Source organism: Blennius ocellaris (assembly GCF_963422515.1).
Source record: "Blennius ocellaris genome assembly, chromosome: 3".
Classification (NCBI taxonomy): domain Eukaryota; kingdom Metazoa; phylum Chordata; class Actinopteri; order Blenniiformes; family Blenniidae; genus Blennius; species Blennius ocellaris.
In genome coordinates this window covers 11224789-11244413 of record NC_137652.1, presented here as the reverse complement: position 1 = coordinate 11244413, position 19625 = coordinate 11224789, and the positions used below count along the sequence as shown (strand labels likewise).

The following is a 19625-nucleotide window of genomic DNA, read 5'->3' as shown; positions in this document are numbered from 1 at the left end:
AAAGGGTATACAACCTAGTTGTAACATCCTATAGATATATAGATTGAAACATTTTAAACGGACACTGATTTAAACTGATTATAGACCTTACAATAACATGTACTATTGGATAAAAGTAAAAATATTGTGTTACACTATGTTTAACTACAGTACATGGCATTGAGACAGAATGATGAGTATAGCTACATGTCTGAAACTGGATATGAACTGAAGCTGGTAAAGGTGTGATGCTGCAGAGGAAACTACAATGGAAAAACACACAAATCTTTTGGCTGCATTTGTGAGAAAAATACGTTTGGTGACTGCTGTGGATTTGGAGGGTTCTGCACATACCCTGGTATAAAAGACTGGGCATTTGAAAAAAGAAAAATTACAATCGTCAAGCCCTGTGCAGCCAAGCAAAGCTCCTTTCAGACTGGAGTGTCCAAGACACAATAGACTGTGAAATATTCAGTGTGTTCCCTCTATGAATGGCGGTATAGAAGTTGTGCAAGTGTCCTTGTGACAGCACAGCATGGATTCAAAGAGGCTATTAAAAAAAAAAAGGGAATTTAGTATCTCCGCATTTGTTGAAGGCCTAGTGAAACGTAAAACACTACTTTGCAAAAAACGATTTTTGGGCTACTACTTCTTCTACGTCTTCTTCATCAATCACTGGGTTTGAAATGCCCGATGATGATGAAATATCGTTAAATTCAGCCCTCTTCGTCGTCAAAACTCTGATCCTCCATAATGTAAACACAACTTGGGCGTGTGCACATCCAGTGACATCACTCTATTATTGTCAGAAGCGCTCCGCCGAGCTGCGAAAATACCGCTGTTTATCGGCTATTTTCTCGTGTTTACACGTGTTTTAACATTTTACCCTTGGACCAGTTGGCATAAAAAATGTCCCTAGAAGCGATAGTGTTTTGGAGGTCGAATTTTCATTTCACTAGGACTTTAAACTTCACAAAGTTGAGATTTTATTGTTTTGTGTGTGAATGTGAGATAATTACAGTTGTTTTGGGGTTTTTTTTAGGACATGGTAAAATGCTAATTTTAGAGGTGAGGCACCTCATGACTTGATTAATTTCAGAGCTTCTCCAATGATTTAGTCTATAGAAGCCTAAATATGTCTTTCTGCAGTACTTGTTGACTCAGACAAATTCAAGTATAAAAAAAAAAGCATCATTGACTCCGAGCTCATGCTCTTATGACTTCAAGTGTGGAAAATGCATTTCAAGCTATGACCCACAGGCTGACACATTGTAATACAATTTGTTGCATCATTCAGGAGCTGAAACATTTAAATACAAAGTTAGAGTTTTACATTAGATCTTGTCTACACTCAAATCAACTTAGAAGATCTAATTTGACCTCATTTGAATTTCTGGTGGATCTTCTGTAGGACTGAGGAATAAAAGTACAGCTTTGACTTTGACTATTAACTTCAAATTCATACTTCAAAATTGAGGAGAAGACAGCATCTCAAAGCAAATTGAATCAGGTTATCAGCACTTGGCTGTAGGTTTTGGAGGATGTTTTCTCTGTGTGAAAGTGGCTTCATCAGTTCAACCATTTGCCAGCCCCAGCAGGAGTGGATCCAGTCCTGGTCCGAGAGGGCCAATATCCTGCATGGTTTAGATGTCTCCTTGCTTACGGCAACATTGAATCCAATGATCATCAAGCTTGTAAAAAAGCCCAATTGGGTGTGATGAAAATGGGAAAGACCTAAAGCATGTAGGACGATAGGCCTCCAGGATCAGGACTGGATACTCTGGTTAGAAAGGATTGTGGTAATTTCATTTTCATTTTGTTACAAATGGCTTGTTGTCAAATTGCTGATGGCGTTGTCTCAGTGGTTAATTTTTTAAATAATTCAGTATGTTATATACAAAACTGCCAAAACACACAATTTTTTGAGCATCAGTATGAATTGACAGATATAGTCAGAAAGGCAATGCCAAACACAAAATAAGTACAGACTGGACTTTTTTTTTTTTTTTTCTCTCTCCTCCTCAGACATCCTTCCATTGTCATCACAGACCCATGGGTTTCATTAGTGCCAGCTACAAACAACAACTCTCATACCCACTCCCACACTGCAGTCTCAAATGCTTTAGTGAACGAGGAGACAACACTTGCCCAAAGGGGACATGCATATGAAATTAAACAAGAAAAAAAAAAGTGCGATGCATACTCTCAGTTCCTTTTTCAGTGGGACAGAAAGTGAACACTGAAAAAAAAGATTTAAATTTCACTTTTTGTTTTTTTTTAATCCATACATCTCAACAGCTACAGCACTTACTGGCAACATGGTCAACTGTGGATCCTTCAAGAGATCTCCCAAGAATTCAGTTTGACCCTACCCAAAGCACAAACACTTTCATGAATATCAGGCTAAACCTTTACAGATTGACTGAATTTTCTGTCTTTGGTTTCTGCAGTGAGGAAAAACAGGTCATTACACTGGACACCATCTTGGCAGTGTTGTCTTTGTAATTGTTTTGCTGGATTTGAAGGATTTAAACCGTTGCTTATTCACCTGGGGCACCTTGCTTGTGTCCAACCAGAACTCCTTTGCTTTTTTTTTTTTTTAATGCTTGGAGCTTTTCAAAAAGCATAACTTGGGCTTTTTCTATAAAGAAATGTGAGTGAGACTTTTTGGTTCTCTATTGCCACAGAGCTGCTTGTGTAAAAGGTGAGGGTTGAATACAAGAAATGGCATCAGATTGTCATGAGCTTTTCCCACTTCATTTTGAATGATAAATAGCAAATACGTGGACTGCAGCTGACTTTGTGGTTGCTTAGCAACTGTTTCAAGACGCTTCAAGGGCTCTTTGCAGCACTCAAATGGAGACAGTTCAGTTCAATTTCTCCTTTTTCTCTTTTGTTTATATTTTAGCATTGCACAAAGCTTGTGCCACAGACTTTGTGCTGCATGTCGGAAGCTTTCAGTGTATGCAGAGCAGTGAGACATTTTACCAGTGGGCAGGAGAGGGTGAGGTGGAATCAGGAATCTCAGCAGAGGAGTCCGACTTATTCAGTATTCTGCCAATGTGTGATCCTGACCTTACTGTTGCATGTCCTTGGCGCATGCAGAGCGCAGCAAATGCCTTTTTGGGGGATTGCATGCTCCAGCCCATTTTAATGTGCCTTTTCATTCCCAGCACACCATCACTAAGCCCTGCAGCAGGGGCTCAGAGCAACCATTTTGATTATGAGACTGATTGAATTAATGTTGCTGAAGTTGACACTTAATGGTTTATGGTTGTCAGAATCGTTCAAACACATGAGGCAGATCTGTGTGAAGACCGACTACTCCTATTTCTTTGGGGGATTAGGAGTCTTAGTAGGGAGTATAGGTGTTAAACTCAAATCTTGCTGATCAAGAGCAAAGTGTAATTTATTGAAGTCAAGGTGTGATCAACAGGCAAGAGACAATGAACACGATATTGGACATAGCAGAGATCTTGTTTGACTTAATCCACAGTTGCTATTGTTGTCATGAAACTGAATCCATACATTGTGTTCCTTGCATTATTAGAACACGTCAAATGCAAAGATCAGTCACTTTCTTTCTCTCAAACCTCTGTGAAAGGTTACTGATCCAGTTTTTACAACAAATATAACTACAGTCCCACCTTTTCCATTACTGTTTGTCCACATAGTAACAGACAACTTCAGTGGATTTGATGTGTATCTCTTCATTCTTTTCTGCAAATGCCATTGAGTTCCCATGTTTTGATAGAAGGTTTATGAGGCTGTAAATTTACTGTATGTGTTTCTCGGCATTGTCTGCACTTAAGTCCTCCAATTCACCACACTCCCACATCTCACATGGCCATCTGGGCTTTATCATATTAAAGTTTGCACTGAAAATTAAAAACTGCAGAGAAAAACACAAAGGCACGTCTCTGTTTGACTTGCACCTTCCTCCTATTTAAAAGGATGCAATGTGAATTTCTAATTTGTTCCCAGCATACTCACTGCAAGACTACAGCCAAGTGGAATTTGTAATGCATTAACTAAAAGCAATATTGCAGTCACAAAACATTAGCTTCAGTGCTCTGATTGCAAACGCATTTCATTCGTAAGGTTATTAAGCCTATTATTAAAAGTTATTGGATTCATTGTATAACAGCTTGCTTGTGCATTGAGAACATTTCTGTTTGAGCAGTCAATATATAGAAAGTAATGGCTTACAAACAGAAATGTACCCTCATATTGCAAGGTTGACATTCCTCGTAAATTTACTGTATATTTCACTTCATTCAGTCTCAAATTGCCATCCATCAAGTGCTAACAGTGCTATAACAGATGTGAATTTATGCACTAAATGTGATTGATTTCTTGAGCATTTTACTAGCAAAGGGAGAAAAGCTGACATAAAGAAGCTTGTCCTTGCAAACTGCTTCTTTAATTTTTGACAATATTCAACTTGAAAAGGCACTAACCCACAAATGTAGAGGATAGACAAAAGACATCACATAAGCAGCACAGTGCACACAAAGAACCACTGAATATTTCGAATAGTGTACATGAAGAGAAACGACGAGGAGGAGCCTGGATGAAAGCAGATTTATAGTGTGTGAAAATATCATCCCTCAAACCAAGGAGTAAAATCAAGTGCTCTTTGTATTCCAAGACTCTGATTGCTTCTCATTTTGGCAAATTGACATATGATATACCACAATGTAGTTTGCGCATTCGCGAATACAAATCCTAGAATATCTCACGACTTGTGAATCAGAAGCTTTTTTCAATGTTGTACCATGTTTGAAGTTGTAAAGGAATTATAGTGTGAGGACACTAATAGATATAGAAATCCCTGAAAGTAAATGCAGATGTATCTCCTCGTATCAAATGAATGGATGGGGAGAAAATTGATTGGTTTATATGTTTTTTTTCAGCATTGCAGATGGTTTGCATTTTGGTACGGCCTTATGCCCAATACATCCAGACAGTTTGAAAGGAATTGTCCTTCAATCTACCTTGTTCTTTTTTCTTGCGTTTCTGCAAAGTTGTGGTTTTATGTTCGGCTTCGTCAGACTTTCAGAAGAACTAGTTTTATGATAAATTAATGGAAGAGAGATCCACATATGCGAGTATATAAAAGTGAACATGTATTAATCCATTATGACTAGAGGCATGTGTGAGTCTTGATGGGACAAAATTTGAGGGAATCACAATAAAATGCATTTTTGGTCCTATGACGGATCTTAACATGTTAATGTTAAACAAGTATTCAAAAATAATATTTGTAAAGCATTGCCAAAAAAAAGCCCAACTTAATTCATAGAGTCAACCGCCACAAATTGTGCTCATTAAGAGTTAGTTGTTTTTTGGTTTTTTTAATAATCGAAAGTAAAAAAAATTCTGCTGAAGCAAGGTATCCCTCTGACGGCCATTTTTCTCCTGCTTTACTTGATGCAACACATCTACTATTCAATACGAGTATTCAGCACCCAAATGAAAAAAGGCAATGTTTTCTTTAATTATTTATTAAATTGTTTGATATTATTTAGTGAAAGAAAAAACAAGTCATTGGATGACCAATCCAATCTGTATCGAGTAGCTGACCGCAGCTCTAGCAATGCAACCAGCTGGATTGATGTGACCAAACCCTCACTTCCAAAGGTACAACCCTATAAAATCGCAGATACATAGGTGTGCTATAAACTTATATAGACTTGTATTGGTGCGGTGCTTGGTTGGCAAAATGGGATGCTGTTGTCACTGCTGGCCATCACAGCTCTTTGTCAGCATAGTCTCCCACATAAAGGCTTGTCTTTCTGCTCTCCCTGTTTCCACTGTCAAGTACAATGGCTGTGGCAAGTCAGACATTAAATGCACCGTCAGTTTAACTGTGGTACTGCAGACTCTCTGGCCCGTGCAATGCAAATATGCCAGTGTACTCTGCCATAGGCTGTCTAATCTCACAGCAATCTGTTGCATTCTTATGCTGTCTGCTTGTCTCTGAAAAATAGGCTCTTGAATTTAGCAAATGTCTTTTTACCTTCAAAGACAAAGATTTAATAACAGTTGTGTTTTGATGTCAGAAATTAGAATGCAGAAACAGATGTTTTAACATCTTTTTTCCTCTTGTCTTTCCTCTTTTTCTTTTTTGGCATCCTGTTTGGATCCACCTCTCTCCTGCCCTGCATTAAATATGACAGGTAAGTCCCTCTCTTGTATTTATGGTGAAGCCTTTGGGCTGGATTAGTCTGTGGCCCTTCAGTGTCAGAGTGAGAATGTTTACTAAAATTGCATCTTAAGTAGTTGATGCACCAGAGATGCATTTTAGCACAATGGTTTTGCAAACAGTGAACGCAGTCTCTTTTTCTCAGTTGACACTCAGGAGAAGGGGGCAATTCCATTTATGCAGCCAATCTTATTGGCTACTGGAGAGATGCCAATCTGCCCTCGCAGATAGGGAAGAGAGAGGGAGCAAGGAGAGCGGGTAGAATAGCATTTATTCATCCTGACACTGATCAGATAAATGGGAAATGATAAATGCTGTCTATTTTTACTTCCCTTAACCTGTGTTAACTTTATATAAAAAAAAAAAAAAAAAAAGAAGTCCCTATGGTCTCACTGTGCCTCTGAAATGCATCATCAAAGAGTTGTTTGGAATTCAGTTTCAGTGGAGGGGAATTACAAAACCCCAGGCATTTGTCCCTATGAGCATTTAGCATAAATGAGAGAAACAGACGGAGTGGGGAAGATGTACAGAATCGTCAACGGAATAGACCAAACGGCTTTGTTTTTTTTAAATAATTTCCAAGTATGACTTATATATTCAGTCCGTTGTTTTCTTTGTTGTTCAAGTTCTTTGAAAAACAACTCTTGTCCACATCTGATACATTGAATATGAATGTTTATTCATTGCACATTATTTTATTGTGGTCAATACGTTCCCCACAGGCCAGTTTGGATGAAATTGACGTTTTGGGTGATGAGTGAGGCTCTATGGTGTTTTTCATGGAAATTAAATAGGTCATCTTTGTTTTCATCTTTACTTTTTTGTAAATATCACTGGAAACTGAAGTGAATTCTACATATTGTTTTTAAGCTTTACAATTTCATTGATTGTAAATTCGAAGTTACTGTAGCAGAAACATATCAGGACATGCAGTTTTATTATATGAATGAAGTTCATAAACCCACACAAAGGATGCAACACATTTATATTACTGATTTTGCCAGATTAATATTGTGCTGTGTTGTCAGTAATTGAAACTTTTTTGTTGAGTAACTGGTTGTTACGACCCAGCTCTGCTAGCTGAAGGATGTAGATGTCGGTAGTAACAAGCACCGGGGGGGGGGGGGTTTGGGTGACGTGACGCTTTTATTAGTAGTTCTTAGGTTTACAATAATCAAAGACCCAAGACACAATAACCATACAGCAAATTAGGGACAAATAGGTAATGCCAAATAACTATACAATGTTTGAATTAGAGTGTAACAAAAAGCCAGCTTTTTCACTAGAAGTTAACTAAAATATCAACTTACACAAATTTACTGAACAAGAGAGCGGCAAAATGGAAACGAACAAAATACTTGACACAAAACGAAACAGCTGGTACCTTCACTAAACTGCTGGACAAAGTTTGAAGTTGACTAAAGTTGAACTAAATTCACACCCTCAAATATTGGAGTGGAGCTGAGTTCATTAACTAGTTCAAACACACACCAAAGTTTTTCGAGGCACACGCTTCAGCCACCATGAGGAGTGTGCTCGAGCTGTTTAAATGGCCTCAGATGGTGGGTGGAGCAGAGCCAATCAGCAGCCATCCTCCAATCGCAGTGCTCCACGTCCAGACAGGAGGTGGAGGAAGTCGGTGAGGATACCTCCTGTCAAACAGCACATGGTAACAAAAACACACACATATACAAAGAGGTGGCAGCGAGGCCATTACAGCCTGTAGGCTGTGACAGTGGTAGAAAATGATTTGAACTTCTGAAGGTCAGTTGTTGCATTTGCTGTTGACGCGAGTGATGTACTCATGCCAGCACTTAAAGGGCTCACTGAGCTTGGAGAAAGAGAGAGAAAGAATGCATGTTTGTCCAGGGTAAACTTACTCAACAAATGCGCGTCAATAATAGAGCATTTAACACAAAGAGAAGCATTCCAGGTAATATTTATAGCCCAAGTGCATATGTGCGCAATGTGAAATACAGAAAAGAGCTTAACTACTAATTGATGAGTTCATGTCTCGGGGACTCGGCACCTTACAGTCAGTGATTCAGCTGTGAATTCTCTGTCACACTGGATGCTTCATATGACGTCATGTTGAAGTTGAAGCAGATTTCTCAGCAGTGTAATTGCTTTAGGGACACTGGCAGATTCTAATGAGGCATAGCTGGAAAAAAGCAGGAGTATGGAGGGTTAGGGAAAGGGCCTGTCAGAACTGATCCAAAAATTGAAAAGTTGTCAGTCACACAAGAAACCCATCTAACAGCTGAAGGCTATTTGCTTGGAGGAGTGGTTGGAAATGTCTGCCAGCTGACATTGACGTCTGTAAAACAATAATACTTTCAACAAGTTATTTCTGCTGAAAGAGGCAATCAATTCTTTTTTGGGGGGGGTTCCAGATACACCGTATTTGTTTACAGGTTTCAATGATGATCAAATGTGCAGGAGTCCAAATACATGTTATTGTTGTTGTTTTTTTTTCCAAAGCTACAGAGTGCTTCAGGGTGTTGTTATCCCCCCCATGGTTGCAGTTTCAGATAGTTTAGTGCAGTTCCATGCTCACTTCCATTATACTGAGTGCTCTTTACTTTACAGTTTCTTCTCATACCCCCATTACCTTTTATATGCTCATGCAGCTTAGTGCTGCAACAAATACTTCCTCCTCTTGCTCTTGCTTTCTTTTTCGTTCTTTTTTTTGTACTGAAAAGTGTTTGTTTTACACAAATGTCTGGTGCAAACACTATGACCTTTCTGTATGTATAGTGAATGAGGTTTTATTGTTTGCTTTGCCACTTACGCAGAAAGGATCAAAACACTAATGGGAGACATTGAGTCGTAGAAATTGTCACCTGGCTTATATCTTTCTATAGGACACCACTTTAGCACGTCCATGTATAAAACTATTGACATATGAGGTGTAAATGTCACATCGGGGCCAACACAACTGACAAACACATCTCCAATGGAAAATATACACCTATATTACCTCAGATTTGCTTTATATCTCATCAGTTGTGCAGCTATATCTATTTAAAGGTATGAGTAACAATAATAAATTAATAGAAAATCCTGTGTCCAGTCCTGGATAAATCTTTTGTAGTTCAGCCCCCGTAATACTCAGAATACTAGGCACTGACCCACATCTGCACTTACAGGTTACATGAAGCCCCAGATGCAGGCCCAGCTGTTGGCATGTATTATCTCACTGGCTGACCCTGATGTTTTATGTTAAATGCGAAAGAAAACATTAGCATGGTCTAATCTGAGGCACCATAGAATGTAAGTCAACAAAAAAAAAGGGGAAAAAATGCAATTGTAATAGTAGTAATAATGGCCCGTTCTTCTTCCACCCTCTGAGTCAGTATAATGAATATTCTGCTAACTGTGGCCTCATTCTCTAACCAGTTTCACCTTTAGCAGCCACCACTGCTCCTCCAACAGAACCACATGTACTGTCGGTAAAAAATAATGACTCTCAGTCATTATTATTAATTCAGGCCTGCTTCTGTATGGTGCATGTAAATGAGGCAGTGGGCAGAAAGCACTATAGGCTACCTTGAGAGGTAGCCTGAGTAATATATTTAATTAGCATTAATTATTGGCCCTATTGGCCATGCGTTCTCTTTAGCAAAATTTACATTTCAACATTTTGTTCCATATTAAATGAAAACAATATTTTCTCATTCAAAATTGAACTTCTCCTGATTCTCTTTGTGAATATTCCTAAACACTATACGAATGAGATTCCCTCTCTCAATTAATCCCAAGCTTGTACATGCTATCAAACGAGGATTTATTCAGAGGATATCAGTGAATTCCGAGCAGTGATATCACACTTGTGCCAACCACAGCACCAGGATTTGGGAGGAGGAAGAGGAGGGAGATGTGTGACAAAGTGAGCGAAAACAGGTGTGTCAGAGGTTGGGGATCCACAGATAATGTTGATGATGATTAGACTATTGATCCTGATAGCCCACCTGTTATAAAAGAAGCAGTGGAAAAGCCACCCACACATTGTCATTAGTCATCACCAGCTTCTTGCAGCCCACTGCAGTACATGCTGCCACCCGTGATTTAGCTCTCCATCCAGTTATGAGGGGGTGTTAAGTGTTTATTATGCGGCACAGTCCCAGTCCCAATGAGATGGCAGAATGTTGCCCGATCAATACCCCTCACAGGAAGCCAGGTTAATTTATTTTTTTGAGGAAGTGTTTGCCTCTTAGACCCTCTACCGCGTTGTGATGCAAGTTATTTCCGAAATACCTGCAGACTGCACAGGCACTACATGCCGGCACTCTAACGTACACATGCTTTCATCCTTTTATATGTTGCATCCTACTGTGTCTCTTTGTTTTCTCTTTCTTCACAAAGCGAGTTTTGCAGAATCAATTTTTTTCAACAAGATTCCCGAGGCCAGTTGTGACTTATCGCCGATTGACGAGCAGCTAGAATGTGTTGGTCAGGAATTCTACAAGTAAACATGCATTCAGTTCGAGTCCGCAGGATCTTTGTTATTGTTAGTGTTTGACCTTTGTATTTTACCTTCACCTTATGTGCACAAAACCTTACTTTTTGCGCACACCAACTGTTTCTGTCTTCAATCCTTATGTCCCTAACTCTACCTTTGTTGCCATCATTCATCCTTGTGCGACTGTTCATCTCAGTGGTGGCCCTATTATTGGCCGACAACATAGGTCCATGACCTCACATGACTCCCAGGTCACGTGGGTGCATTTATAACCATACATACGTAGAGATATATCTTGTATGTGCACACACCACATGGTGAAATTAGCACACATAAGCTACGAGACAATGGTTTCACACCTATAAGCATGTACACTGCACGCACATCCCCTGCATTACGTCTGGCTCGGAAAACAGCTCTTGTGCAAACGCACAGCCCCTTGTGAAAATGCACATCCTTACACTTTTTTTTTTTTTCACCACTAAACACTGATCCAATGTTTAAAGACAGTCACCAAATCATTGTGTCAACCACCTATACGGCCAGATCAGTCATGAATTTCCTTGTCAATACAACAATCAGTTTAGAGTTTAAATGTATAGAAGAGAATGCAATTGTTAACTCTATGATCATTTTGGTTACTATTCGTTTATATAGATTTTCAATGAATGTCATCAATCAAGTCTTATGTAATAGATGCTGTCTGAGAAATGCATATCTCCTTCAGGGAATTATCACCTAAGGCGTAGGTCAAGAAGAGATTTGATCTGTTGTCAGTTAGATGTATCGATATTTCTTCTCCCTACATTTACTGTGTCTCACTGACATGCAGAAAGAGTCGGGTAGAGAGGGGGAAAAGGTGAAGGTGAATCAGGATTGTGAGAAGTCTAAAGTAGTTTAACAACAGCCCTCAGGACTTGGAGCTGCTAAAATATTCAGAACCATTCTCCATCACCTTTTGCACTGGTTGCTTGTTTAAGAAAAGAGTGAAATGAAATCAATAGTGGTGCCAGTGCCGGCCCCTATGCAAGGCATCATCCAATATTTATACAAATGAAGCTCCACAATCTGAAATACACCCCACAGGCACGTGTTTAAGGGGCTGGGAAGGACTTGAATGGAGGCAAATTTCCGGAGATGTTGCAGAGATGAAGGAGATAAAATAAATCTTGTTTCCCATCACAGTGCCCTGACTTATATACAGCAGTCATTTGCATTTGCATGACACGACAGGTTATGATTTATGACTACTTTGAGTCTTCAAGTGGGACACCTTTGCTACTATAAACAACAAATGACTCATAAATCCCACATGGCAACTTTAAACCATTATTACTCCCTAAAACATGCCTCTCAACAAATAACTGCAAAATTGGTGCATTTAAGGCATTAGTACTATATGCAGACTTGAAACTGACTTCTTCAGCTCCAACCCTCAGGAGACTTGGCTGCTGTTTCTATTTTCTAGTCATAGTATGTAAGAAATTAAAATAAATTAGTATTGTAAGACATAACCAAGTGTTAGCGCATTGGTACCTGTTAAAATGTACCGAATACTTTAATGCTATTGGACACTTAATTGTAAAAAAATGAATAAATATAATTAGCATTTATGTCGCTATCATATCTTTAAGTAAATTGTTTACTAGCCTTCTAGTTTCCTTTTTAAGATCACACTTTCATATTAGTATTGATGCAATATTATGTTGCCCAATGATGATTGATATCAAGCGAAAGCCACATTAGCATAATTTGAATAAAGTTAAATTTATTTTCAGTGCAAAGATTATAAATATGATGATTTTTTTTTGCATTTTAAAAACATAGTAACTAAAGGCCTGAGGACAAAATTGAAACTGCTGTTCTCTATTTGTCACCCATCCATCCATCCATCCATCCATCTCCATCCATCCATCCATCCATCTATTGCTATGGGTGAGCTATTTGAACCTGGACTTTCTTGCTGTGAGGCACTCGCGCCAACCACTGTTCCACCATGCGACCTCATGTGTCACACTGACTCAATGCGAAAACTCAATTTGCTTCATTTTACTCAGTTTGGAAGCTCTTCATCGAGCAACATTTGGAACTACTTTGTGAAGACAAACGCCTACAAAATGATCGTAAAGTGAAACACACTTATAGATATAAACAGTTCAAAAGCTTTCAGTCAGCTTGTTTGATGCAATTTGCATGTAAATGTTTTGCAATAGTAGTTGGACATTTTGTATTACCCCTGCAGTAAAGTTGAATCAAACATAAATATTTAGAGCCTTTTGCTACGGTTAAAGTGTGGAGTGAAAAGTTTGTTTCCAATATTGTGTAAAACTGAGAATTCTCATCATACACCTCACATTAATAAGGATGATTAATGTGTAATGGGATTTTACCTGAGAGAAATCCTATGAGCTGTTGGAAGAAAAGGAGTAATTTAATATGGATATCCTGAGGCTCACTACATAAGTCCCTCTAGCAGTTGGTGATCTTCTGATTAATAGAATTAACACATATTTAAATAAATTATGTCAAATCCTGGAAATATTTTCCCATATTTAAAAAAATATATATATTTCCATGTGACTGCAATTTTCTTTTATGTTCACAACCACTGAGCAGCCGTGTGGTTCTAGTATAATTAATCCTTCTGCCAAAATAAATAAATGAATAATGTTCACACAGATTTACCTGGGGGACCTTAAATCCTCTGCATTTCTTCTCAGGCTGGCCTCAGTTCCAGCCTCTCTAATACCCCCAGTAATGACCATCAATTTAAACCACACCCAAACCATCTTTAATCAAACTGGGTTTTACCCATTTCCTTTTTTTGTATCTTGTTCAGATAACTACTGATGTACTTGTAATCTTGTAAAAAAAAAAAAAAATCAAACTCTTATTGTGACTACTTATATAATGATTGTCTGTGAGTTCTTGCAACATTTTTATTCCTGCTGACTTACAAGTTGTAAACATTATCTTAATTTATAGCAAATTAACAAAAAAGAAAGATGTAAATGGATGTATTTTCTTTTTCCAGAAAAGCTGCTGTGAATTTTTTGATATTAATGTTGCTTCTGCCGTGAAGTTTGCAGAACCTGGTGCACAATAGGTAAAATGTAGCCACAGTATGAGAATATGCACACTAGAGAGCAGTCTGTTCCCTCTTTCTGCAGCCGTTGTGATCCTCCATCTCCCTCTCACACAACATACTGTTCATGTTAAAGGAGCCAGGAAACACATCTGTCAGTGCACCAATTTACACAATGAACACTAGAGGAAGAAGGATATATACACACACCTCAAGATGGCCTTGTATTCAACAAACATTTTACATTACACGAAAAAACACAGGGACTAATAATGCATGTGCAAGTCTCCCTTGAATTTAACCAGTGAGTTCGATATTGAATCATATGTTGATTCAAGTACATGTGCATGATCTGGATGGTTCTTGCCTTTAGTGTGCTTGATTTATTATAGGGAGGCTATACACTCCTCTGTGACAGCCAAAGAGTGAGAAGCAATGAGAGGCATAGCTTTAAATCTTTGACACTCTGCTTTCTTTACTTGGATGATACACGTATAACAAAATTATAGTAAGGTACCTGCTAACTGAAAATAAATAAAAAAATTAAAATGAAATAGATCATGTGAATCTATTCACAGGCAATGAGAACGGGAGAAAAGAAGTACACTGATAAAACGCCAACACAATGAATGATAAAAGAACAAATGTGATTAAAACAGAGAACAGATCTAAATTTCAGACCATGGATTTTACATTGGAGATGAGATGCAGATATCCCTCTGCCCCATTTTATTTATTTATTTTTCTTTGTATTTCATCTCTTTTTCTTTTCTTTTTCTTAAATTTTTTTGGTTCGATACACTGCAGAGTCATGGCTCTCTAGTCCACGAGCGCAAAGACTGCGTCTGTTGTCATTCATCCTCTCTGACAGGCTTCTCACGTACAAATGAGTTTACTGTGAATAGCAATTCATTTATTTAAACATTTTTTAGTAGTTTACAAAAGAAATAGATTATCCTCTTTTCATTTTTTGTCCACATTTGCACTTTGTCTTTTAACATATTTTACATAGAATTACTTTTTACATTTTAATTAAACTTAAACATTTTTTTCATTTTTTAAATGCTTGTCAAATATTGTGTGTACCATAATACAAATGGTTTTTTTTTTTTTTGTTCTTTTGTGTGTCCTCAGTTTCTTTTTAAACAATGATTAAATGTCCTGAAGTAGAAAGACACATTAAAGCTCAAATATCCATCGATGAGAGAAAAGCCTCAGTGCCCACAATGTACTCCTCCGTGTTTCTGTAGAACATCAACAGGTCCAAGAGTCAGGTGCCCATTAAGCCCTGTGACTTCAGGTACGCAGTAGCTCACAGTTGCAGTAAATCCACCACAAAGTAGTCAGCCACATAAAGCAAACTCCTTCCACATCACAGTGAATTAAAAATAGTCCAGAAGATCCAGTTATTCCCTCTGTCCCCACATCGTTCCCCTCTCCACTGTATCCAAAAAGGGATTCACTGTATATCCAGATAATCACACAAAAGACTTACTGAAAAAGCAGGGTCACACCTCACATTCCCGAGAAGGTTGTTGTTGGCAAGTGCATGAGCCATATTCATTGATAATTACCAAAGCTCCCTCAATGTGGTTTGGTTTATAGTCAACATAGTACTCCGGGGTGGAAATTGCAGCCATCTGCTGCATGCTTTGCTTTTGCTTCTGCTTACGACGCTGACTGCTGAAGCACTGCCTCAGTTGCCTTATTCCTGCTGGAAAGCACTTCCATGCCACATAAAGCATGAGCACTATGATGAGGAAGGAAAAGATGAGTGCCATGGTGCCAGTCACCACCTTGTGGATCTGCATGGTGCTCTCCACGTCATCATGGCCCACTGTGACGGTGAAAGAACTGGTGACCACCTCACTACCTTCACCTTCGTAAGGATTGGGAGTAAATGGGCCCAGGAACACGGAGCCACCATGGGCCAGGTCCCTCGTTGAGGCATACAGGCCGGCTGTGGTTACCTCCATTGGGGAATCCTCGCAAAGCTGAAAAGCATAGACAGCATCCAACACGTCCTCACCCTGTGCAGTGTCAGGACTTGAACACAGCAGGGAATTGTCACGTTGGCCACGGAAGGCACTCAGCCAAGAGGCCAAGGCACACACGTTTCGACTGCATTCCCAGTCATTCCCTGCCAGAGTGATGCTGTCCAGGGATGACCAGGAGTCCAGGATGCGTTGGTCCACAGAGGTCAAACGATTGGAGTCTAACATCAGCACTTTGAGGTTGGGCGCACTCTCAAAAACATGCGGCTCAATGTACTCAATTTCATTAGCTGACAGATCAATCTTCTCTAAAAGATGCCATGTCCAGTCCAAGGTATTGACAACAATAGTGGCACGATTGTTGTGCATGTACAAAGTACGTAAAGACGTGAGGCGGGGGAAATGGGCCAGATTGACTTTAACCAGCTCATTGTGCTCAAGATGCAACTCGGTCAACTTGAAGAGGCCAGCAAAGGAGTTTCGTGCCAGACTCTGCAGTTGGTTGTATCCCAAGTCCAAAAACTGCATGCTCCTGCAGTCTTGAAAAATCCTCACTGGCACAAATTTGAGAGCGTTGTAGCGCAAATGCAGATTGGTGAGCTTCCTAAGGCCATGGAACAAGTCGGGCTCTATTGCCTGGAGCCTGTTGTAGGAGAGGTCCAGTATGCGCAGGTTTGGGAGGGGCCTAAATGTGCCATTTGGCAGACTCTCGATCCGGTTGCTGCTCAGGTCTAACTCCTTGACCCGCCTCAACCTGTCAAATGCGCCCTCTTCTACAATGTCAATGTTGTTGTGATCTAGGTAGAGCCAGGTGAGCTGTGACAGACCCGCCAGTTGGCCTTCACGCAGCTCGGTCAGGTTGTTCTCTCTCATAGACAGGCCCATGGCGCTGCTCAGATTGCGGGGAATGTCTGTGAGGTTGAGCCCCTCGCAGTACAGCAGCTTGCTGTCGCAGCGGCACAGCCTTGGACAAACCCCCTCTACCAACGGAACAGTTCGGAGAAAAATGCCCAATGAACACAGTATCAACCCAGGGGGCTTCTTCAGTGGCCACTTTAAGTACAGTCCAATTAGAAGGAAATCCATTAGCATAAATATCCAGGGATGCCGGGGAGAAAATGTCCATTGAACCAATCTGGATATTATTTTTGCACCTATCAGATCAAATTCATTGCATCGTATTTAATAAAAAAAAAAAAAAATCACTTTGGGTTTGAGCTGCAGACAGTGATGTATTTATTTTATTAGTCCTTCAAGGGAATTGAATGGTGAAGAATAAAGAGCAGGTCTCTTTTCTTATGTTAGATATCAAGCAGTGGGTGGAAAGGAGATGGATGAAAAATAAATCTGTCGCCGCTGATTGATCGATCTTATTCGAAAAGAGTCCTACTCACCCCTATCCAAAAGCTGACAATCTCCATTCAGCATCTCGCTTTGTGCCCCAACACTAATTATGTGCGAATCTAAAAAAGACCCCACTGTGGTACAAATCCCCCCCCCCTCCTCTCTTTTCAGTGGACACCAGATCCTTGGCAGGCTTACAATGTCTTAGTTCTCTTCAAGTGAAAGAGCCAGAAAGAGAAGGAATCCAAGTAGCTTTCAGCGAGATGGTAGGATGTGCAAGTTCCCCTGTCTGCATGCATGAGCTCTGTCTCTTTTGCTCCTCCGCAGTCCTCTGCTGCAATGATCAGAGGGAGGAAGAGACAACCGGAGAAAGGAGGGAAAAAAAAGGTCCAGGAAGAATATTTTTTAAATGTCTGCCTTGCTCTTTTCTCCTCCCGTCCTGCTGGTTAAGTTTCGGCAGATCTGTCAAAATGTATTATCGTCCATCTCTGGAAAAAATCTCTGACTTGTTAGCTTTAGATCCATCCAAGCGGTTAAACATGCTTTCAGTGACGGACGCAAGGAGAGAGAGAGAGAGAGCGAGAGAGAGAGAAAGAGAGAGAGAGAGCGAGAGAGAGAAAGAGAGAGAGAGAGCGAGGGAGAGAAAAAAAAACAGGATTTAAAGAGGTGAACCCTGTTCACTGTTTTCTTGTATAACAGTATTCCATGTCATCACAGAGGCTCATATCGTTGAAGAAGCCGCTCACATCCCCTGTGGCTCGCAGGTTTCGTTCACTCCCTCGCTCTCCGGGTGTTTTCTCAGCCAGCTGGAAGAGACTGCTGAAGGCTGGTGCTGGTAGGCAGGCAGGGGCGGTAAATGTGGGAAGCAAAGGAGCGCGCAATCCCTTGCAGCAGACCAGTACACTGACAGCGCATGCAGAAGCACCTTCTGTTCACTGAGTGTCGTAAGCCACTCACAATTCAGAGTGCTCGCTCTCTTTCCCTCACTCTCTTGCTCTCTTTCCCTTGATCGCTCACTCACTTGTTCATGCTGCTCTCCTCCTCCTCTTCTCACTAGCATCCTCCCTCCTTGCTTTTCTCTTGCTGTGTTTTTCTCTGTGCCTCAGACATTTACATATCCAGAATGGGCTGGGCTCAAACCAGGAGCTTTAATGAACCCCCCCTCCAAGCCGCTCCCTTGCGCTCTCTCTCTCTCTCTCTCTCTCTCGCTCTCTCTCTCTCTCTCTCTCTCTCTCTCTCTCTCTCTCTCTCTCTCTCTCTCTCTCCCCCCTCCCTTTCTCAGTGGCTATAATGAATTGGGCCTCTTTGACATTGCTATAAGAAAGCAGTTTCCTGATTTCAGAAATGCAACATAACAAAGTATGTTCTATTTTTGAGCAAATGGCTTTAATAGAGAACATTCTTTCTTACATTACATGTTCTATAACCAAGCAAATGGCTTTAATATTAAATTAACATGTAATGTAAGAAAGTATGTTCTATATTAAAGCCATTTGCTTTGTTGTTCACAATCCGATGTAGCCATAAATAACAGACTAAAATATTATGCACAGTTATAGAATTAGTGTCATGAACTTCTTTTTTTTCTTCTTTTTCTATCCACCACCATTCACACAAAATAAGAAAGACTCATGCACTTGTGTCTTGTGCACATTCACTTGTCACACATATCTTCATATAATAAATCAATGTTAGCCTATTGAAATGCATTGTTTAGCCTCCCCAACAATAAATGCTGAAGTATAATGAGTCAAGACTGGAGGATGACATTCTTCATTGAATCAAACTGTCCTGTAACCAGGCATTCTATGTCATTCTCAATTATGGCTAAGCTTTCTCCTCTGAATACAGATGTAATTGCTTGCCACATAATATTAGCATGAAACTGTAACATAAATATTCTTCTCTGAAGCTTCACACTTGTCTTGCTTTGCTCTGGAATCACTCCTTGCCTTGTCATCCTGTTCCTATTATTTTCAAAGACAATGAACTGTGACTGTGTGTTACATTCCTCATACGAGCCAAATCTCTAACCGTCCAGCCCCCCCCCCCCCTTTTCACTGTGACGATTATATATTTACTGACAGAGCTTCCTTGTTCATTTATTTTAACGAGTTGATTTTGAATTAACAAAAAAATATGAAAGAACTAAGTTAGTAAAAGATTCATAATGCAGACTGAATAGCGTGTGCATCCACAGCCAAATATGCCAGCAAGATATAGTGAGAAAAGACCGTTTAAGCTGGAGCTTGTTTTTTGGCATTGGCAACCGGGATTTCCTCAAGTTCTACTCCATTTGGCTGTATTTGCCAATCATCTCATGAACATTAGACTACAACAAAGCACAAGTGTCAGCTTTTCAGTGCATCACAGTGCTTTCCTTGAAACAAAAACGTTCCCCATCTTGTGTTATAATCCCATCTGACAGACTTCATCTGCCTGTTAAACCACCAATATATAAAGTAGGTGGCTGTTTCAGGCCAGTGCTATGTCTTTGTACCTGAGTTTTTATACTGAAAGACATTCAGTCAAAGTGAATGTGTTGTCATTTGG

The 19625-nt window shown here is 39.8% G+C and overlaps 2 protein-coding genes across 2 annotated transcripts in view; one reads left to right on the top strand and one right to left on the bottom strand.

Moving 5' to 3' along the window:
* The window catches only part of ctnna2 (catenin (cadherin-associated protein), alpha 2), a 353855-nt gene that overhangs the window by 189231 nt on the left and 144999 nt on the right, over positions 1-19625 (top strand). The gene's annotated exons all lie outside the window — the stretch shown is intronic.
* On the bottom strand, positions 15243-16820 carry lrrtm1 (leucine rich repeat transmembrane neuronal 1; the record flags this gene model as incomplete). Its single annotated transcript, XM_080518614.1, has 1 exon — positions 15243-16820. The coding sequence occupies one exon, from the start codon at positions 16818-16820 to the stop codon at positions 15243-15245; it is 1578 nt and encodes a 525-aa protein (XP_080374740.1).